This window comes from Cnephaeus nilssonii (genome assembly GCF_951640355.1).
Source record: "Cnephaeus nilssonii genome assembly, chromosome: 2".
Lineage (NCBI taxonomy): Eukaryota > Metazoa > Chordata > Mammalia > Chiroptera > Vespertilionidae > Cnephaeus > Cnephaeus nilssonii.
In genome coordinates, this window is record NC_137073.1 from 110,157,152 (window position 1) to 110,180,434 (window position 23,283).

The 23,283-nt window shown below is 42.0% G+C and overlaps 1 protein-coding gene across 1 annotated transcript in view; it reads right to left on the reverse strand.

Annotated features, from left to right (window-relative positions):
* SPEF2 (sperm flagellar 2) overlaps positions 1–20,418 on the reverse strand; it is a gene marked incomplete at its 3' end in the record, with an annotated part of 125,186 nt that extends 104,768 nt beyond the window's left edge. The window contains exons 1-5 of the mRNA XM_079798216.1: positions 20,256–20,418; positions 11,689–11,791; positions 8,911–9,163; positions 3,752–3,892; positions 2,257–2,321 (exon numbers count right to left, since the gene is read on the reverse strand). Of these exons, the coding sequence (XP_079654342.1) occupies positions 2,257–2,321; positions 3,752–3,892; positions 8,911–9,163; positions 11,689–11,791; positions 20,256–20,313 (620 nt within the window). The 5' untranslated portion in view covers positions 20,314–20,418. The remainder of the gene's footprint in view (positions 1–2,256; positions 2,322–3,751; positions 3,893–8,910; positions 9,164–11,688; positions 11,792–20,255) is intronic.
* Positions 20,419–23,283: the final 2,865 nt, after the last annotated feature.

Consider the following 23,283-nt stretch of genomic DNA (forward strand, 5'->3'; position numbering starts at 1 on the left):
AGTAGCCATGGGAACTCTCGTGTTGCTCCCACTGAGACCTTTTATTCTTCCACAAGGGGACAGGGTGCACTGTGAGGTGACTTCCCCGAGGAGCTGTCTCAGGAGCTGGCTGGGAGACTAGTGTGAAGTTTCTCACCGAGCCCAGAACATGCTGGAGTCTAAGCTAAGAATTCAGAACGTCTCAAAAGAGTAGCGATTGCAAAAGAGGCTTACAAAGGACCATGTTGTACCATAGCCTTGGTTTTCTTTCAAAGTTTGCTCTAGCCCAGTGCTTCCCAACGTTTTTCACTTTAGGGGCCATCAGAGAAAATGCTCTTTGTGCAGGACGTTCAGTCTCTGATGAGGCTGGTCACAGCGAGAGGTGACTGGTCCAGGGACTCTTGCTGCCCGGGCCCTATCCTGCCTTTCTGAGAAGGGAAGGTGTCATATTCATGGTGCCCAGTGGGAAATCTCTAGCAAGATGAAGAGGAGGCTCCTACAGAGAGAGACTTGTGACAGACACTGCTATGTCCCTCCTATTCTCCTCCAAACAGAGCCCAAATTTTATTCAGAAAAAAAAAAAAAAAACAATGTCTCTAGCCAAAAACTACATTTCCCAGCCTCCCATTCTGCTACGTATGACAGTGTGACTGAATTCCAGCCAATAAGATGTGAGCAGAAATGTTATGTGGGCCTTTGGGGAAGGCTCCTAAAAGGAGCTATTTAAGACTGGAGATAGCTACTTTTGCCTGTCGTCCTTCCTGATACTGGAACAAGGGCCAAGTGGCCGGAGCTCCAGCAGCCATCTGTGAATGTGACATGAGGAGGCAAACCCCACGAGGGGACAGTGGAGCAAAAGGAAAGGAGGCGACCAGTCCCTGAGGACCTTGGAGCTGCAACACACACCTTGGATGCTTCCATTCTGATTTCTGAGACACAAGAACGAAGTAAACATCCATCCACTTCCACCCACTCTAGTCTTGTGGTTTCTAAAGCTAACTGGTAGAGAGACCGAGCCTCAGGTCCAGCTAGCAAAGGCCAGAGGAAGCAGGGTGCGTGTCAGTGGCCATACTGTAAGGGATGACCTTTGAATCGTCTAACCGACATGGCAAGGTCACGAATCAATTGGAATGGCTGCTGGGGCAGGGAGTGGAGGGTGCTGCTTGGTGTCACCTCTGGTGGCTAACGTGTGTGGTGTTCTAGGAAAGGAGCTGGCCCTGGAGCCACAGAGAATACCATCCACCAAAAAGTAACGAAATACTCCAAGATGGTCGTGCTGATGGATGCCATATGTTTATCACTCCAGAGTGTGTGGCTGGTGAGGTGAGTGAGAGTTGGTAGAAGTCCAGTGGTTTCATGGGCCAGTCAGGTAGATGTGGTGGGTTCAGGCATGGATTGTGTTTTCTCATGGAGTCGGGGCAGCACTGGAACATGGGAGTGGGAACCGGGCATTGGGAGTTTCTGCAGGGGGGTGGGGGGAGGGAAAGTACTACATGCATTCATCCGGCTTTACTGTCCTGCCACACCTGACTTCCACACCACTTTTTCCTAGCTTTTTCTTATTCCTCCTCATTTGACTCTGTTTCCTTCCCTCAGAAATATTAATATGGAACTGAAATATATAATTTGTGTCTTTCTTCTTTGACAAAGATTTATTTCAGTCTATAAATTTAAATTCTATAAATTGAGGAGAGTTTGATAGTTTACATAAAAAAAAAGAAAAACACCTCAAGTTGCTCCTATATATGTAGCCCCTAATTGATTCTTTTCTGTGAGTCAATGACCCCCCCCCCCCAGCAGAAAATCTTTATCTTTGGGCAAATGAAGCCCATTAACCAGGCACTTTTTCAATAAATTCACCAAACTGACTTAGTGACATTTGGTCAACAAACTGATTCAACAACTCTTTATTGAACCCCTGTGTTAAATGCTCAGGAGGCCACGTAAGAGACCAACTAGCGTCTAATAAAGGTTTTACTGTGACAAATTTAAACTTGAAACAATTTTAGTTTAAGAAATGTTAAGCAGAGAATAGAAAAATAATTGAACTTCGCATTATAATAGCCATTTTCCCTCTTGAACTTTACAAAAGTTTTTAATGAACCATTAATCTGAACTTTAAGTCATTTATATTCTTTCGTGTACTGTCATAATGAAGCTTCTACAGAGTGAAAAGGTCTTGGAATAGCTATTCCAGGTACACTTTTCCAAAATATTCAAAACCTACAGGTTAAAAAGAACGTAGCTTTGTGATTATTAAAATAGTTCACATCCCACCTTTCTTTTGCTTGGAGATCCTTTTTTAGTAATGCTTCAAACTCCATAATCTCATTGGCCACATCCTTTTAAAAAAAAATTCGTTATCAGTTTTCTGCCTCTAAAAATCATTGAAAATTGCCACATACCCTATTTATTCAAATTTACAAGGTAACATGCACCACTAACTCAAGCTAATTAGGAAGTGAGATAGGAAAAGCCACACTCCAGCAAATTTTTAAAATTCTGATCCGTTACTTCTACTCTGGACTAAATATACCTAAAAAATATGAAAATTGCTTAACCTGAATCAATTTCAGCTCTAAATTTAGTAAGAGTTGGGACACAATTATTTTTAAGTTTAAAAACATTTATTAAATTATAGTTGAGATTTTTAATTGCAATTCTTATAAATGAGAATACACATTTTAGGGTATAAATATTTCTTTAAAAATCGCTGTCTCATGCAGCCTTATTTACACTATGAATTTGCTCTCTATTAGTTCATCCTCTGTCAACTGCACTTCTTATTAATAAAATTTAATCAACTCTAGGAAATATAAGAATTACGTACTTTACTAAAATGGGGTCAGAAGAAAATGTCTGTGGGTAATATTTCTTAGAATCCACACACAGGATTTTTTAATTAAAAAGAATAAATGTAGACTAAAATAAATACAACCAGAGAGACCTGTCAACTCTGCTTTGCCAGCACTGTGAGCTTGAGTAGAACACGTCAGCTTTGTGAGTTTCAGTTTCCTTATCTACAAAATGGGCAAAAGAAGAGCCTACCTAGAGAGTTATGTATAAATTAAAGATCGTGCCAGGTGTCCAATCCATAGCTTCCATAGCTTGACATATAGCAGATGCTCAATAAAGGCAGCTATTCATCTTTTTCTTGGGTCATTATTGTAGTGGTATGCAAAGTGGACTACAGGAATTTCTACCAAAATGTACTATTATTCCTCCACGGAACAGAATCAGATGGCATCCTTTGGCATGGATCACTAGCCAAAACTCATTTGTATAGGTAACTTAAACTTAAACACATATACTGAAAACAAGCAAATCACTCAACATGTCTAGGATTCATCGGAAAATAGTGCAGCATGGCAAGGAGCAACTGAGTGAACACAGCAGGTAGGAGTAGCACATGCATGGAATGTGCACCTCAGCTGGCCCCTGTGGCACCCACGGGAGTCATTCTGACAGCACCCGTTCTGGCCTGGTTCGTTAGCCATCAGAGAACCCTCAGCACAGGCACTCACTCAGGTACCATCACTTAGTCAGAGTTTGTCATCTCTGGCCCAGAGCTGCATTTTCTGCTTCTGAACAAATAACGTCATAAAATGGACCGAACATGCATACAGTGGAAGCGTTCTCATGAGAAGGGACAGTGCCAGGGATAATTTGTAAAGAAAGTGAGCAGTTTTGGGAAATCTCTCTGTATGTTTTAGGGAACGGTCATTCCTTTATTAAGATAAACACAACCCAGTATTAAAGGACTATCACTTACCTCTGCCTCTCTTTTCTTTTTCATCATCTTTTGGGCCTCAATTGCTTTCAGAGTGCGATTTGATGTCGGTTTTGGAATCTGTATGATAGCTGCTTGGATTTTGGCCATTATTTCATTTTGTCGTCTTCTGCTCAAGCGTTGCTGAATACCCCATAGACATGAGTTTAGTCATTCAGTTCGTCAGACAAATAGGCGATGTTACACACTCATAGGAACACATACACACAATTTCTCCACTGAAGTTTTCAGAACTCATCAACTAAACCAACGAACTGGGGGTCACAACTGTATAATGTTACAAAGCAGGTGTCAACATGACTTGGTTTGGAAAGTATGATATTAAAACACAGTGTTGGAGTCCCCAGGTTATACCAATCAAATGTGTGTACTTTCATTCTGGGTGCTGATACGAAAAGGAATGTAAAGTGTCCCAAACACAAAGCAGAGTACGATCCTTCCCCAGTTCCACCTTCGTGACCTGCCCGGTAGTGGGAAGAGAAAGCTCTGTCTGAAGATGGTCTGAAGAGGAAGCTCCGTTTAGGAGAAGGTCTCTAGGAGGACTCCTGGGCACTCAATAGAAACGACAAACTTCCCCCAAACTCAGTCACACTTACACACGGAATTCATAAAATACTGAATTCATGTCATGTCACTCAGTCATATAAAATGATTATGAAATCATCTCTTCTCCATGTAGGCAATAATTATTTTAAGCAGAAGGGCATAATTAAAAACAACAACATATTAGGTAAAATATTTTACAAATAAATGATTTAGGGGGTAACGTGAAACTAATCATAACTTTACTACTAAAGCAGTATGTTAAACGAATAAGATCATTGGTACCTACATCTAAAGGTAAGAAACGACAATAGGAAACAAGTCAGAAATAAAAATAATTCTAAAATTTTCCTCAGTTCCTTTTCTAAATTGCGAATTGTTACTAAACTGCATTATGTTTATCCTTTTTCTTAAGAAAACCAGGAAGAGATAGGCTCTCCGTTTTGTCCTATTTGCTTCTTATCATTTTAACAATTTATTTCAGGATATCTAATGGTATCATACTTTGCTTTTCCCAACTTTCTGCAGAGACTTTCTGCAGGAGCCTCGGCACATCAAGGCTCATCAAGGCTGGGCAGGCTTGTTCCACCTAGAGTCCCAGCACCCGTCTCAGCCTAAACACTCAGAGTGCCTGTCTCCTCACCATGAAACGCCCAGGGAAGCCCACCTCTTTTTCCAGAGTTCATCTCTCATCTTTCCCTCCCTCCTCCTGAGGAGCTGGCTACATTCAGGATATGTCAACTTCTTATCATTCTAAATATGTGAATTCATATAAAGTGAGTTACAGTGCAAGGAGAACTACAATTCTTTTGCCTGCAGTTGACACATTCCATACACACAGCCACCTGCAATTCTCTGAAAAGTCTGTGATGACTCCACACACTCGTGTCCCCTCAGGTCCATCATGTCAGAGGAGATCACAAAAGACTTCCAGAGAAACAGGAGAAGCAGCAGGGAGTCAGTCAAAGCCCGAAGGGCCAGGAAGATGCCGAGAGGTTTAGGGGGCTGGAAAGGGAAGCAAGACACATTGCCAGGAAGAGAGAAATAGGCGGAGGATAGGAAGACCAAGGGGTTACAAAGGAGGGAGAGGAGAGAAGAAACGTCCGCTCTGTCTCCCTCAGTGGTGACAATGGCCACAGCCTTCGCTGAGGAGCCAGGAGCCCGCCTCCCACCCCATCATTAATGCATCTGATTCATTGATTTCTACCAGGCATCTTATAAAGAGATCAAGCTGTCCTGCCATTCCAGAGAATGGCAGTGCTTGCCTCTTAGCCATGAGTGGAGGTGACAGTGAGCAGAAGTGGAGATGGAGAGAAGGGGAAAGTGAAGGACAGAGAGGTGAGAGCAGGCAGAGCAGGAGTCGTGCCTCAGCAGCATGCAACTTGTGCTACGTTAATGCTTATGCAATGTGTACGTCAGGCATCAGTCGCACAGTATACTATGCACTCGTGAATTTTTGTTAAAAATTGTGCTATAGAACCTTTTCGATATTAAAACATCTTTGTTGTTCCTTGAGTTTTTGGAATTTTTCAAGTTTCTCAGATTGCATGCGGACAACATCTTCTTTCATGTGTACGTATTTTTCTTGAAACTTGTGAGTAACCCGCATCAGATTGAAATCAGTTTGGCGTGGTATCAGGTTTCTAAGTCTCTAAATGAAGAAAGCATTTCAAAAGATGCCATTATTAGAAAATAAAGAGTATATCGCTGTTATAAGCACACATAAAATTTGTCTTGGAAATAAAATTTCTATAAGATACTATTGTTGGTTGCTAAAATAATTATAAGCCCCATTCTAATTACTCACATCCTTAATTGATATAAGGAGAGAATACAAAAATATGACTCGAATTCTTTCTTAAAAAATAATCTGATATATATTTGTATAGTGAATTTTTGTCCTGAGTTAATTTTTTAATAAATGGTATTTAAATTACTGGAAATATATTTTTATAAAAGTAATTTTATAAAACCAATTTCAACCTAAGTAAGAGATAATATAAGTCAGATTCTTTCTATTGCTTGAGCCTCTCTCTTCCTAGTAACAAGTGAGGAAACATTAAAACTTCCAGGCCACTGGAGAATGCAATATTATAAGAAAATAAACTTTTAAAGATGATTGTAAAATGGGACACAGAAACATGGACCATGTATTTAGCTAAAACTTTTATATTTAGAAGTAATCTCCTTTGAAGCTGAAGACTTACTGGGGGAAAAAAAGATGACATTGGTCCTCCTAATATGGCCTTAGTGGATCCTGCCACTTTCTCAGAAGAATGTTTGAGGACCTTTGAGCGGACTTTAAGCTCCTCCACACCTTCGGCCCTTTTCTCTATGAAAAATGGGCTGGCCTCCATCTCCATAGGGACAGCAAAAATGTAAGGTCCTGGATCATCCTACCTCTCCCCTTCAAGCCATAACTAGGTCTTCAACTTCACTCTTACTTTTCCCCCAACCCAGGAAGTACCCACGGAGATCGGTGCCTACTGTTAAGTGTGTGGCTCCTAAAGTCATATTGTTCAGGTTTGAGTTTTAGCTACTTGCTCTGTAAAGCTGGGCAATTTTTCTAACCTCCATATCTCAGTTTCACCATCTGCAAAGTGCGAAGAGAAAAAATACCTATCTCATAGGACTGATGCAAAATAATATTAAGCAAGATAATATATAGACTGCACCTGGAACAGGGCGTGTCATCTCATTAAAATCAGTGGATTTTAATATTACTACATAATAAACACCGTGTCTTCCTCCATCTGGTACTGAAGAGTGCCATCTCTACTCATTCAACGGAACCAATGCCTCATTCCTCCTCTTTCCTCCCAGAGGCTCTCTTTCCACTTCATCCTCACACCAGGCCTCTCCTGCCACTGATTTCCGTTACCTCAACCAGCAGGTTGTCCCCGTATCTATATCCATATAACAAAGTCTCACACTTCCCTCGAGCTTCTCTCCCACAGCTATTGCTCTTATTTCCTTTTCTCCTTCACTTTCAAATTTCTTGAAAGCATAGTCTATGCTCCCCTCTTTCTCACCTCCAATTTATTCCTCAACTCACTGCAATCTAGCCACTCAACTGAAAAATTTTTCTCCCCCTAAAATGTAAGCTCCAAGAGGATTAGGGTTCATTGTGCAAGTGCCTGGCATAGAGTAGGAGCCCAACAAATATGTGTTCAATGGATGATTGGCTGGTCACCCATGGCCAACATGAACCCCAATGGTCTCTAATCTGGCCTCATCTACCCAGCTCTGTAGCATTTGTTACTGCTGCTTATTTTATACTTTACAATGTCTTGTGTATTGTCTTCTTGAAGTTACAAAAAAGAAAAAAGCCTAACTCTGAGGTAGGTAGAGATAACCATCATTGTTTTTACAGTTGGGATAATTAAGACCATTCTAGGGACTGCCCCTAAGTTAATCAGCTTGCAAGTGAAGAACGCAGGATGCAATCCTGTGATTCAGCTTTACGCCTGATCTAATTTCTAGCTCTCCATGGGTCCTGACTTCATTCTGTTACCAGGCTCATAAGGCTGTCCATTAAGCTTAGACATATCTGAAAGCAGAACTGTCCCTCACATCTATTATGTCACTGCTGCTTCATAATTAAACTAAAAATTTTAGTTACTTCCACTTCCATGTAGTACATTGCATCAGTGCAGCACTCGCCATTATCCCAGAGACCTGGAAAGGTTAATGCACTTCACTGACCATAAGGAAATAGCACAGGAACTCAAGGTAATTGCCACCCAGGAAGTTCTATCAAGTTATCAGAACAAGTTTAGTGAGTGGTCGCAATGTTGAAAGCATGGTACTAGGCATATCCCTTGAATTTGAGTGACTAAAAATCTTATAAGACAAATAAATATTGGAAGTCAGCAGCGGTATCAGGAACAGACGGTTAACACCAGAGAGGGAGAATTACCTGTCCCCAAGGAGGTGCCCGTGAAGAGCCCATGTGTCCTGGGAAGGCTGCACAGGAGATGGGGGAGATGGAGAGAAGTTTGGGGCCAAGGAGAGATGAGAAGAGTCAGCGTGGCCGCGGAAAGGAAAGAGTAGGAACAGACAAGCCAGGACAGGCTGCCAAGCAGTGCAGAAGCGAGACTTCATGCTGAGGACGATGAGGAAATAACGTTTACAAGACAGACTGAGAACAGTTAGTGAAAGCTATTGCATACCAGTCTACATTGGGAGACAGGATACATGTAAAACAGAAGGTTTGTAAGCAAGAGAAGAACCCGGTGAAAGTGGAATTTAGGGGAGACTCATCTAGTACACAGCCTGGAGCTCAGGAGATCTGTCAGTAGTTTCATGAGCAGATATGGCTACAATGAGAGAGAGCGGAGTCGGCATGAAAACCCTGGGACTTAGGAACAAGCAGAATTTGATAAGCTCTGGGAAATGTGGATAGCATGAGGGAGATATTACACATGGATAAATGCACTGAAACTATTAGTATAAAGTAAAACCCCACTATAGCCAATCACGTAAGGGCCGCTGAAGGGCCACGTACACCCGCTGGGGCGTCTCTGAGAACGCAGCAGCACTGCCATTCTCTCTGGCAGCTCCCGTGGCGATCAGCTCCCGTTTCCTCCTGTACTTACATCGCGGAAAGCCTCGCTTTTCATGTTCTGGAGGCGCATGGTGCTCAGGGGCTGCATGGTTTGCATCTCCGCCCCGGTCAGCCCACTCCTCTTCTTCTTCTGGAGAGCCGTGTACAACTGATACAAGAGTTTCGTGGCTGCCCCGGGCTTTTCTGTGATAATGTTGCTAGCCACTTTCTGATCAAACTGCACACCCAGCAGGTGAAGGGTTGGCTCCAAGCGAGAAAAATTATTCAGCTTGGCACTCGAAACACTAGGCATTAAAATATTTTACATGTTTAGACACTGGCATTGGATTAAAAACGAATATCAGAGATACTATCATGGTCCAATAGTCTGAATTATGCTGTGTCCTTTTAAATATATCATTCCTCTCTAAAACCACTCAATCATGCAAACGCATTGAGCTCTCCTATTGTCCTGAAATTTATGCATTTTACTAGTATTTCTCTTCAATGGCTAAATTAAAACTCATTCAGTTTATACACTTTCCTGCTAAAACAGATGCTGGAATTGTTACAAGAAGTCAATACAAAACCAGATGACTAGATTCCTTCTTCTAAGGGAAGAACGAAACTATGGTTTTGAAAAATACCACTACTCAGAAGTCAAAATGACAGATTAAACGTCCATTTCTTCAAATGCTATTATTACTAGAGCCTGAAAATAGCCCTGAACACCGCACTATCAACTCAGATGTTTTTGAACACAGAGAAACCACTGGGGCATCTTTGCTCTGGAGACAGAGTATGTGATGTAAGTCACGACTCTGAGGAAAAGAAATGCATTCTGGGAAAAGTCTTCTCCCTCCCTATTTACAGTTCTAATTTGCCAAGGGATTACCTGTCTCCTCTTCTCCTTGCCCCTCGGTGAGGGAATACATGTTTCAGAGCAAGTAGAAGCTGCCCCCTCAGGGGTATCTGTGCCTCTTTGTTTTTCACTCTTTTAAGTAACCTGTTCATTTTCCACCCTTTGAGATGGACTAAAAGTATTCTCAAACCAAGAATTCTTTCAGAGTTAGGTGAGTTAGGATTTAGTAATTTCCAAGGCAAATAACTTAGTTATTAGCAACATGTACTTACTTTATTGTTTACATTTTAGAGTAAAGCAACTAAAAAATATTAGACAAAAATCCCCAAAACATGAGCTCTGGCCCTAGACAGCTGCCCCCAAAATAGATTTTAACAAAGAAGGATTCTCTCCCCCACCAAATACACTAGTACAAAGGTCATATCCATGGATTTACTGACCCTTGCCTTCTTTAAAATACTGGTTGTCCTGGGGGAAAAAAAGTGGGCTGTTCCAAAATCTAAAGATGGAGAGAGTATTCCTTTGTCAGGAGAAGTAGGTCTCCTCCCCATCTTCGGGATTGCGCTGGCTCTCCGTGGGAAAGAGAGTCCTTTGTGGTGGGAAGAGCAGGCTGTTACCTGTGATAATGAGCAGGGCACACACCCATGCAAAGGTGGGGCAAGGTGTGGAAGCTGCCCTGTGCTCAGGTTGCCAAGCCTTAAACCTGGCACGAGCCCTATCCATCGACTTTTTCATAATTCTAGAAATTAGTCAAAGGCTTGTAACAATCCAAGCAGCATTTATTTAAAAACAGCAGCAGCAGCAGCAGCAACAGCTAATCTCAGTAAGCCAAGAGAGGTTTTAGTCATTTTATTTCTTTCTTTTGTGTTAATCCTGACCTGAGGATATTTTTCCATTGTTGTTTTTAGAGAGAGTGGAAGGGAGAGAGAGAGATAGAGAGAGAAACATTGATGTGAGAGAGACACCCTTCACACACAGCCCGACCAGGGCTGGGGATTGAGCCTGCAGTTGAGATACGTGCCCTAGACTGGAATCCAACCCGGGGCCCTTCAGTCCCCAGGCCGACGCTCTTTGTGCTGAGCCCAACACTTTCAGTCATTTTAACTGGCCTATTTCCATTCCCATCCTCCCCGCTCCACGGTGGCCTTGAAGCCCAGCAGCTTTGCAACAGTGAAAGCTGTAAAACACAGCAGCCGTCTGAGAGGTCAGATTTAAAGCTCCTCAGAAATATGTAAAAATAAGCAAAGAGCCTTACAATCCAGCAATCTTGCTCCTTGGTGTCTGCTCAAAAGAACTGAAAATGTATGTCCACACAACACCCCGTCTATGGGTGCTTACAGAGGCTTTATTCATAACTGCCAACACTTGGGAGCAACCCTGATGCCCGTCTGCAGGTGAATGGATGCATGAACTGCGTGACAGACAGACAGTGGACTGTTATTCATCACCGAGAAGAAACAGGCTTTCAAGCCATGGAAAGCTGTCCGTGGACCGTAAGTACACAGTACTAAGTGAAAGGAGCCAATCTCAAAAGGCCGCATACTATATGATTCCAGGTGGAGGACATTCTAGAAAGGGCAAAAATATGGAAGCAGTAACAGGATCAGTGGCTGCCCAGGGTTGAGGTGGGCCAGATGCATAGCCAGCACGGAGGATCTGGGGGCAGTGACAGGACTCTGTATGATACAGTAATGGTGGATTCATGTCGTTACACGTTTTCCCAAAGCCGCTCGGATGGCTACGATAAGACAGGCAATAAACAAGCGATGAGGATGGGGAGAAATTGCAACTTCACACGTTACAGATGCACGAGGAAGAGACAAGTCCCACACGAAGGTGCTCTTGCTCGGTTTAGGCTTTAAAGGGGATCCTGAGATTGATGATTCTTAAAAGTTACTGTTGGAGGCTAAACCCATGCAGATGCCAAAGGAATTGACCCCTTTTTAAGTAAGAACTAATCTGACTAACCTGCTTTGTGAAAATTCTGAAAAGTCATCCTGGAGTTCAAATTTGTGTAGAACTTCTCCAATGAGATAGCCACTGGAAAATGCCTTTGCAAAGGACTTGGGGCCTGAGTGTAAGCATAGAGATTAAAAAGTCAATATGTTGCACATAGAATCTACATATTTTAATTATGTATTTATAAAGGGAAACTCCATAATTTAACTTGAACTCAAAATTCCATAAAATTAATTCTAGAAATATTATCTTAATAAGCAAATAAAAAGATTGAAGTTTAACAGATGTCTTTTAAAAATTCCCGCATAAACATATATGTATACTTGGTGACATATGAAATTTTGAAAGGAAAGACAACTTCTGATCAAATTAAAACACAACCAGTCAAATTCATCACCTTATATTTAAAAACAAACCTTCAATGTATTTTATAAAATCACGCTGCAATTCTTTAGTTATCAGTACAACCTGTGGGTGGTGATAGCACAGTATTCTGGCCAAGCGAGGTGCAATATAACTTTCTAAAACAATAATGAAGACTCAATTTTAACCTTTTTACAATGGAAGTTTTACAAAATCACCTGCACCTCCTTAAGTAAAGCCAACTGGACACAGTCAAGCTTTTCCTTGGTGCTACGGAAGGTTACTCTGGTCCAGTTGTCCTGTGTAACGATGCAGACAGCCCAGAGGAAAACAGGCTTTGGAGCCAGAGACATGGATGTGGAAATCTTGGCTCTGCCCCTTAGTAAGGGTGTACTTTCTGAGTTTCTCATCTCTAGAACATACAGAACATAGCTACACCTATCTTGGAGACGTATTTTAAAGATTAGAGATAATGGATGAGAATCGCTTAGTACAATGCCTGCTAGATAAGAGGCATCTAATGATAAATGCAGAAAAAGAAAATTAAAGTGTTAAACAGAATTTGCTTTCTTTAAAAATGTCCTTAGTTTGGGGTCACTTATATTTTTCTTATGAAGTAAAGGATATAGGGTAAAGGATGATGTATAAAATTGATACATAAATTATATTATCATAGGACACTGCCATCATCTCTCAAATGATTTCAAAATCCTGCAGACATCTTCAACATGTTTCTTTAAGGGTCTTTTAAGCAATAGCAGTCAAAACACTATATGTCATTGCAATATCACAAACTCATTTGTGCCAGATTGTCCTCTTTTATCTATTTGACCTATAATCAGGTGGCTAATTGAATATGAAGAAATGTTGGATTTGTCGATCTGATGCTTGATGTGAGGTTGCAGTGGGGCGAAGCCAGTTGTTCCACAAAGGCCTCACTCAGAACACTACATGTTATCATAGGAATAAGATTCTTGCCCACAATTTTGCCCAAAGTTTTCCTAATTTTTGTGTATTTTATATTCTTAATAATACTCCAATACTTGAATATTGGAGTTGAATAATATAATAATCAAGTAATTAAACAATGATGTCAATGACTCCCATTGATTCCATTTACTAAGGATGAGCTCTGGAACTGTCTAGCATTAGGATCTATTGGCCATGTCTCTGGCATCATACAGTAGTAGTTGTTTGAAGCAATTGAAATCCAAATGGCTGCCTCCACCTCCATCTCCTCCTCCCGAGTCACGGCTGCTGTCTCCTTTCCTTGAAGGCCACCCATTTCTGGCCACCACTCCTGTGCCCTGGTCTCGGCTGCACCACTGTCCTCACCGTGCCATCTGGGCCGCTCTGGATGTGCCTTGCCCCCCTTCTGTCTGCTGCTTCCTTCTCTCTGCTTTTTTCCCTTCTCTCTTCCCTAGCCCATCCCCATTCTTCTCTTGGTTTTCTGAAGAGCCATTGGACAAAGAGCCATTGTCAGACTATGGATTTCTAGTGATAGTCTAAAGACCATAGCTTTGCACTCAGGAACTATGTTGCATTCAGAGGGTCTCATTCCTCCTCTCCCTCCCTCTGGATTTTGCACTGGGCCTGTTGTTCATGCTGACTGAATACTGAAGTCTAGCTCATGAATAACTGCGGGATAACTGTGTCTGATTCCATCACTCTCAATGTGGCAGGCAGACAGTCTGCAGAAAACTGCTACAAAAAGGTCACTAGGAAGATAAAACCATAACCCACTTCCTTTGGGTTGGCATGTCGTATTAATAATGCAATTCTGATATGGGTAAAATAGAGGCATTTATGGGCATAAAGGTCAAAGGAGAACAATAAACACTTATTATTTCATTGTCAAGGAGTTCACTACAAATAGCCAGGTACAAAAAAACATCTATCTGCAGTTTTGCAAGCATAGGACACTGCAGATTTTACTGCGTGCCACCCAGACCGAAAAGAGAATGAAGGGTGAAAAACTATAGCAACCAATAAAAGCAACAAAAGGAAGACATGTAGAAAAAAGTAAAGAAAAAAGAAGACATGCAAGGAATTAGACAAGAAAAGAAAAGTACATAGATTACAAAGTATGAGAAGACAGATAAGAAGCCAGAGAGAGGGGTGGGAGGAGAGAAACAGTAGGGGAAAAGGCAAAAGCAAAGCAAAGTTTATTTCCCCCCTTTGGTTGATCATATTTTTCTTCCCAGGATGTGTTCCTGAACATCATGACTAATTTCCTGACAGCCCCCTCTATAAGTTCATGTGCACTAACAATTGGCATTTCCTGCGGGAAGGAAGTGGGTTGATTCTAGGACAAGGAGCAGTGAAGAAGATGAGAATAACTAACCCACGGGAGCCCAGGGAGGGCTTCATGCTGAGCTCTGACATGCTTTACATCCGGGATAAGCCTGGTCGGCAGCAACTCAACTGGGCCTTCCATCTTCCACGCCACGTAACTCATCCCCATCCTAAAGTGTCTTTTGCTGAGAGCTCTGATGTGGGCCTTCGGGAAAGTTCTGTATGAGGCCAGGACCGAGGGGGAGGTCGGCCCTGAGCCGGCTGGAGAAAGCACGGGAAGGAGACCAGCCTTCTACACTCCAAAGTGGCCGCGAGGGGAGCGCAGGCTCCGGAGACAGATTCTCTGGCTCTGACTCCTTGCTCCTTGAGAAGCCACTGGCCTTTGGGCAGCTCTACCTCATGGGAGTTGGTCTGAGAACTAAATGAGATATTGCATGCGAAGTGCTTAGTGCTGTTCCCGGCACAGAGTAAATGCTCAGTAACCATTGTTGTTCTTCTTACTGCCTCCTAATTTAAGATAACAGGTTATATTAATTAGATAATTCAGAAGCTCGATACTAGATCCTCAAGCACTAGAGTACATTCTTACTTAAAAGGTAATTCAGTACTCAGAGAGCAAATAGTTGACATTGTCTTTTAAACTCAGATACAGGCCGACACTTAGGGCCAGATAAGCTCTAACACTCCAACCAGAAACACGTGCTATCAAAACACAGTTGATTTCCACAGCAAAACATTTGAGTGGGAGAAATAGACTACACGTAGCGTCACAGCGTTTCCGGCCAAGGTTTGCCACCAAATGAGTAAAGAGACATTTGGGTGTTGGAATTGTGTATGAGTCTGTAGACCTATCCATTCTATGCTCAATGGCCTTTGCTCTTCCTGTAATAGATGAGCAAAGTGCTAGCCTGCATCATCAACCACGTTTAAAAAGTCAAGCAAATTTACTTCTATTTGAGAGAGAGAAGAGCAGCTGCTGAAGGCGGGGAACCGGCCTGGCCCCATCAGGCCTTGGTGTTCCTAGGCACTGGCCGGCCCTCAGGGCCAGGCCTTGGCATTCTCCTGCCAAACACAATCACGTTCACAGCACACCAACGCCTGACAAGGCCACTCTGACACGCTGATGGATCAAGACGAGAACAAAATCCCTCTGTAATCATGTTTGTGCTCAGATCAAACCAAAGTTGTCCAAAACACAAAAATGACCAAACATCCAGTAATCTTCCCATTATGAGTGGTTGCTCTTTTTTAAAAAAATGTTTTTACTGATTTCAGAGGAAGGAAGGAAGGAAGGAAGGAAGGAAGGAAGGAAGGAAGGAAGGGAGGGAGGGAGGGAGGGAGGGAGGGAGGGAGGGAGGGAGGGAGGGAGGGAGGAAGGGAGGAGAGAGAGAGAGAGAGAAACATCAATGATGAGAATCACTGATCAGCTGCCTCCTGCACGCCCCCCGCCCCATACTGGGGATCCAGCCTGCAACCCAGGCATGCGCCCTGACCTGGAATCGAACAGTGAACTCCTGGTTCATGGGTTGACGCTCAACCACTGAGCCACACTGGCCAGGCTGGTTGCTGCTTTTTTACCAGTTGTGGCTTTGTGGCGCTTTATTCTCTCCACTTTCTGGATAAGATTTATTAAGGTGCCGTGCCATAGAGATGCCTATGCTCTGACAGTATCGAACTCAGAGCAAAGCACCACCTCCCTGAACCCTCCTCAAAAGCACCTAACACAAGTACAAATGCTTTAAATCCTTCCTCACACCCTCTTACTGAGATGCCCCACAGTTGTCAACCAGACAATAAACCTGACTTTGTTCAACTACAGGTGTACACTGCGGTCCTGTATAGAGGAGACTGACCATTTATTTTCCTCCAGTATGAGAATAGGATGACCCGTCTTCTCCTTTGAAGACTTTATCATATTTCCCAAGATTTACTGTTTAAAATGAAATCTCTATGTTATTATAACCTCCTTTAATGGTTTAAATTTCGGGTGGCATTCTTTTCTTGAAACTTCATATCTTAAGATTTTGAAATTGATTTACGCAACAGCCTTCTGTTACTAGATTTGCTGTCTCCATTCCAAAGAAGCCAAGCTTTAATGAAGGGAGAATGCTGCTGAGCTAGCCAGAAAGTATCAAAATCTGTGGTATTACGTGAGAAGCAATATATTTCCTAATGACTCTGAGGGGTGAAACATGAGAAAAATGTGTGGTTTAGTGAGACCAGATTATAAGAGGAATGAATTAAAAGTCAGCAGACTCAGAATGTACTGCTAACTTGCCACTACCTAGCTGTATAACTCTAAACAAATCTCTAAACACATCTTACTTAATTACCTTATATGCCAAAGAAGAATTAAATGATGTCTGAGATTCCTTTTCAGATCTCAAGTTCTATGACTCTTTGATATGGTAAGGTCATCATAGGTCACCACAATCTATGTATACTATATCAAAGCCTAAGGGACTGCTATGACGCTCAATGCAGGAGCTGCCCCCTGGTGGTCAGTGCACTCCCACAGCGGGAGTGCCGCTCAGCCAGAAGCTGGGCTCATGGCTGGCGGGAGCCTCTCCGCCTCTGCCTCCATGGCAGCGCTACCGAGCAGCAAGGATGAGCAGGAGCGGTGAGGCACCCGGCCCGGCTTGGACTCCTTCCCAGCCACCTGCCGCTTCGCACACTGGTACATCCTTCGGGGATGTCAGACTGCTGGTTTTGGCCTGATCCTCACAGGTCCTGCAGGGATAGGGCCAAAGCCGGCAGTGTGACAACCCCCGAGGGATCCTGGATTGCGAGAGGGTGCAGGCCAGGCTGAGGGACTCCACTGGTGCACGAATCCATGCACTCAGGCCCCTAGTATATTATAAAATGTATCTATAACATATTTTAACAGCTCCTTTTAAAAAATAAAATTTGATACTTTTGAAAAGGTCTTGACATAAGACCTAATCACCAAAGTCTAGGTAGTGCACAAGGAGACTCAAATAAAGAATGCAAATAATAAAAAATTTTATTTTTTATAAAAGTACTAAGATTTAATATGAAAGAACAAAATTAGCCACCTATGGAAACTCACTTATACAAAAAAATTAACAAGGAGCACAGCCTATCTCTTATAACTTTATCTATTTAATTTTTTTTACATATCATGTAAACTATAATCTTTGGATATATTAATTAACCTTATTAAGAACAGAGATTTTCTACAATGAAAGAATAGACAAATGTTGTAATTTCAGAAACTTTTGTAGTAGTAGTGACACTGGAAAATAACATTGAGCAGTACGGTTTATTCCAGCGCTGGTGGGGAAGGAAGAGGAGGAGGAGGAGGAGGAGGAGGAGGAGGAGGAGGAGGAGGAGGAGAAGGAGAAGGAAAAGGGAAGGATTCTGCTCTAATAGAATCTAACCTAATCTAATCCAACATGTCACAGCTATGTAGATACAATATCTGTGGAGCAGATAAGTAAAACAAATCAAATATTAGCTTAACTTGAGAGCTCTTTTGATAATACCTAATTTCTGATTGTCAGTGAGCAATCTGATCTATAAATTTGCTCTTCTCCCGAGTGCACCAGCCCATTAAGACGGTGCACTGTGCTCAATGGCCAGGATCGGTTGTTCTACTATCCTTTCCGCATGATAAATTGGTACCCTGGTTTAATAAAATCAGGAAAATGTTGTTTCAGTTAGTAGGAAACAATTCCTAAGAACTTGCTTAAAATAATAAAACAGCTTCTGAACTCACAAAGCTGAGGGTCAAAGTTCCCAGGGTGACCTTCTCAAGATGAACAAATCTGTAAGATTCAGCCTATACTCTACTTTTGCCTCCCTCGCAGACTTTCAGGTAATAAAGAATTATTTACAGAATGCCACTATGTGACAGGCACTATACTAGGATTAATCTAAAGTGAGAGACAGAAGAATAGTTGAGATAATATATTTTTTCAGTATCTTGATGTAGTAGATGTTAAGAACTGCGGTAGGCATTTTTCATTTGCAACTTCATTTAATACCCTCCAAACTATATAGCAATTCTTATCCTTACTTTCCAGGTATAATATGGGGACCTAGAGATTATTATTTCCATTTTGGATACTGCAAAATTTTCAACAGAGCCACACCCAGAATCCAAAAGAACATGGACTATCTTGTACATCCATCTTTACAAAGGATCTGACTGGTACAGTACATGGAATTCAAAGGTTTCTACTCAACTATTGAGAACGTTCACTTTTTTTTTATGCAGACTATTCTGATGCTAGTTTCCTCTTATGATGAATTCATAAGAGTTTTGTAAACAGAGGCAATGTGTATTCTTAAAAATAATGGAGCGTCCTTAAAATTTTTTACAGCAAATTCTTTAGTAACATTACTTATTTTTCATTATGAAAATAATTGCTTGAATTTCAGGTGTCATTTTGTGTTGAGCAACTTTTGTGTGTTCTAAGACATTTCACTAACATACACATCTAAGCTTCATTTTCTAGGGGAAATGGTCAGGTTACATTTAACTGGTCCTTAGCTTTGGTAACATAGATGTGAATCTTCATATGTTGGGGCTAATCAAGTTTCTAGTGACTCCAGAAACCTCCCTCCGTAAGAGGAGGGAGACTTCTCAGTTAAGGATCATTGGAATTCTTTTTCTTTACTGCTGATATTCAGGGTAGTCCAGGCAACACAGAGGTCAATAACGTGCTTATCCAAATTGACTTCTTTCCTACAGAATGATCCAGAAATCAACGGACTTTAGCTGCCTCCGAAAAATGACTGAACCATGATTCAACCTCGTCAAGGAAACACATGCACTCATGTGGCATTCTTATCCCGTCTTCTTTGTCCCAGCAAGTAACATGAAGACGGAATCACTGCTAAACCAACACTAGTAAGTCCACCTTTGGCACCTGACCATGGAGGAATTAGGTTATGCCCTGCGAAGTTACAACATGCCTCGGCGGAGGAGCTTCTGTACTTCTTGTGACTTCAAATTGAACAATGATTCCTATAAAAGCAGCTCACATGAATACACTGGGGGGAGCTGAGTTATTTAAAAATATATTCCCTAAATATAGAGTTGTACAAGATAGTGCCCAAGAGCACAAGTCAAAGATCTAGCTTTGAATTCCAGCTGTGCGACCCTGAACAAATCACCACGCTCTCTCAGCCCCTTTTACTCATCGGCACATCTTAGGGTTTTTGTTTGTTTGTTTTTAGGATTAAATAAGAAAGTCTACAGAAAGGGCTTGGCACAGGGTCCCATGTACGTGCCCACGTGTTCAATGAGAGGTAGCAAGTTGGTGTTAGGCAAGGGTGTTCCTGGGAAAACAGACTGAACCGATTTGGGCTGAGAACCTCTTGCCTTGAGCCAAAACAATACCCGCTGAGACACAAACTCCTGTGTTTGAAACAACAGAAAGACGCCGAGAGGGAGTCCGGTGCTGAGCTGGGACTCCTGGGCCATCAGGGGAGATGCCAGCCTGTAAGGCCGCCTCTGCGAGATTTAGAGACTTAGGATGGCAACTGCATGGCTGGGAGTGAAATCAGGTTAGCATGAAGTTAGCTTTGGGCCGGAGTAGACAGTAGTCAGCGAATGTCTGTACATGTGGGGCTGAAACTGCGACGTGTGTACATGTTGACACGTTCTGCATGAACTCACACCTGCGGGCAGGCAGGTGTGTGGAGGGGATGCCGGGGGGGTCTCCTTTGCACGGGAGGAAACACTCAGAGAAGGTCCTGCCAAGGGCCCAGAGCACGCACATTCCATGGGCTGGCCAGCTCAGCAGGCCCCAAACTGCGGGCTGGACCCACCCCACCTGGGTGGCACAGTGGGGGTGGGAGGAGCCTGGCAGGGTCTGGGGCCAAAGAAGAGGGGGCCGGGGGACAGGCGCCCCGCTCGGCCCGGCCCTCTCCGGGGCTGTGACACTCACTCACGGTCTGGGACGTCTTCACCTCCTGGTTGAGCCACTCGCACAAGATCTCCGACATGGTGCAGCCTGGGCCTCCGGCTGCCGGCGGGAGGGAAACCAAGCCTGCGAGTTCGCGTCCTCCTGTTGCCAGGGGCAACCCGTTGCTAAGGAAGCGGATCCCGGCCGGAGCTCAGGAAGCGGGGAGGAGAAGAGGGGTGGCAGAACCCAGGCGCGGAGGGAAGAAAATCCTGGCCTGCCCCCTTCTGGTGGGAATGACTGCAATGTGCGCAGGCGCAAGATGCTCCCCAAGGACCTGAGATGGGGGGTAAGGAAGACTTGACTATTCAAGAGGCCCCTGGGGTGTTACAGTAGGGGAGAGGTGCCTGACCTCAGGTTTCATCACAGGGAGAGTCTCTGTCAAAATGCAATAAAAAATAAATGACCTGGAAGAAAAGTCTGACCAGGAAAAAAAAAATTCATTAAATATTTTTTCTCTCAAAACATTTTGGAGAGTTGCATTTTCCTCATGGTTAGTTCTGCCCAACTTTCCCACATCTGGATCCCTCCTCTTCAAAATAAAAACAGGCAGCTCCCCATCTCAGCCAGCACTGCTGTCCTCCAGGTCTAGCTCATCCGTCACCACCTTCATAAAACCTTCCTTCTCCCCCCATCTTTCCAATCCCTTCACCCTTCTTCTGAATGCTAAGAATAAGTACTTTCCTTTTAACTTTCATCCCCGACACCTAACTCTTACCAACTACCCAGAGCGTGGCCAACCACTCAGTTTTGCAATCTTCTAACATGTTCCTCAACATTTTTTTTTTCCAAAGAGCATTAATTTGGGCTCTCAGAGACAACGTTGTATCTTGTTATTTAAGGCAAATAACAACAGCACTGTGACAGTTTCAACATTCTTGGAGTCTTTTATACTAAAGCAGATCTGACCCTTTCTACTACTTGTCTTATTTTCCAGGTTCATGGGATTTGTCTTATATGCTTTGTCTTATAGTATATGGCTTGTGTCTTTCGCAGGCAAACATTTAAATTTTCAATCATAGAGAACAATCGGACTTGAAACAAAATCAAGTTAATAAAACAAAACACTTGGTGCCGTCTGATGAAAAGTGAGTCATATATTCTATAACCAAGAAAGAGTAACCGAAGTTCATTTATCAGAATACTTGCTCTAATTTCTTATTTTCCCATACTGAAGTTTTCAGAGAAGCCCAACCACACTTTAGTATCACAAACGTGGAGCCCTAAATTCATGTCTTGTTCCCGCCCCAGCGAAAAAATTAACATTGCCAGTAAACACTCTCAGTTTTGCTGACTGTAATCAAATTGTTCCTATAGCGATATTGTTGCTTGTGCAGCTAGGCCTGCCATTTTCTCTCTCTCATGGATTATGCTTTATGGAAAACTGGATTTTTATGTATGCCAAATTTTACAACTAGCCCCACTGCAATTACTCTCTAAAAATATTTTCCAGAGAATAGGGTTGTGTTGAGTTACTAACTCATAAAAGTCAATATCCTCTATACTTCGACTTTTGATGGGAATCTTTTGTTTTTATGCTTCCAATGTTTCATATGTAGACAATGATCTAGCCTGTATTTCTGAGTACAGGAAAGATCATAAAAAAGGAAAATCAGCAGAACCATTTTCCTTTATTGTGCTATTCCTCAGACCTTATAAGATGGCAGTCGTTTCTTATTTTCTATAAAAGTATATGTCAAACTTTTCAGGCATTCCATAATCTTATTCTATTTTTCTCCGTGAATCTCTAATTTTACACATTCTATCATGAATAACAATGTGCCATGCTAATTCCTGTCTGTATTTTTATGACCAGTTGTACCAAAGTCTACTCTTTAACTCAAGTCAAATTACTTTTCTAAAATTATGGTTGACAGCCCTAATTGACAGCCTTTTCATCTCAACGCCAGTGGGTAAGATGCACCAGTGGAGTCTTGGATATCTTAATACATGGATTGCTTCTCATTTTGACATACCCAGAAACTAGAACAATTTTTCACATGCCCAGCTCTAAAGCAGTCAAAATGAAATTTGCAAACAAAGACAACAGCTATACAAAATGTTATAAATATTTTAAGGATGTAAATCAAAATATGGATGTAATATGTGGACAGATCTGGAAACCCAGCAGTGCAATAAAAGCTATTAAAAAAACTGATGGAAGGTCTATATCTGAAAACTCCTTTGATTAAAATGTAAATTTCACTGGACGACTTACAGTAAAATAGAGACTGTGGAAGAAATGAATGAATGAAGTAGGACACTAGAAACCATCCAAACTTAACATAAAGAGTAAAAAGTCTGAAAAAAATAAACAGAGCTCCATGACTTATAGAATAATATCTTGTGTAATTGAAGATCTAAAATAAGATGAAAGAGATATTGGAGTAGAAAAAAATCTTTGAAGACACAATGGCCAAACATTTTCTGAATTTGACTTAAAAATATATATACATACATATTTTTCAAACAAACCTAAATAGGAAAAACTATGCATAAGCTCATTGTCAAATTGTCATGTTGTCAAATTGCATAAAGATGAAGATTAGGAGAATACCTTAAAAAGTACACAGAGAAAAAACATAGATTGCATAGAGGAGATCAATGAGAATAATGACAACTGATGGTATAAGAAACAATGCAAACCAGAGGACAATAGAATATTTTTAGGTTATTGAAGAAGCATTAAATCTATAATTCCATATCCAGCAAAAATATTTCCTCAACAATAAGGGCAAAATAAAGGCATTTTTAGATAAGAAAGTCTCAAGAAGAAAGAAGTTTGATGCCAGCAGACCTACACCATGAGACTGTTAAAATAAACTCTTCAAGTTTAAGGAAAATAATACCAGATAATAACTCATCTATCCTATATAATAAAAGCCTAATATGCTAAGTGTCTGGTCGACCGGTCGGCTGTTCAACCAATCAAAGTTAATATGCTAATGATATGCCAAGACCCTCAACCACTTGCTATGACGTGCACTGACCACCAGGGAGCAGATGCTCCAAC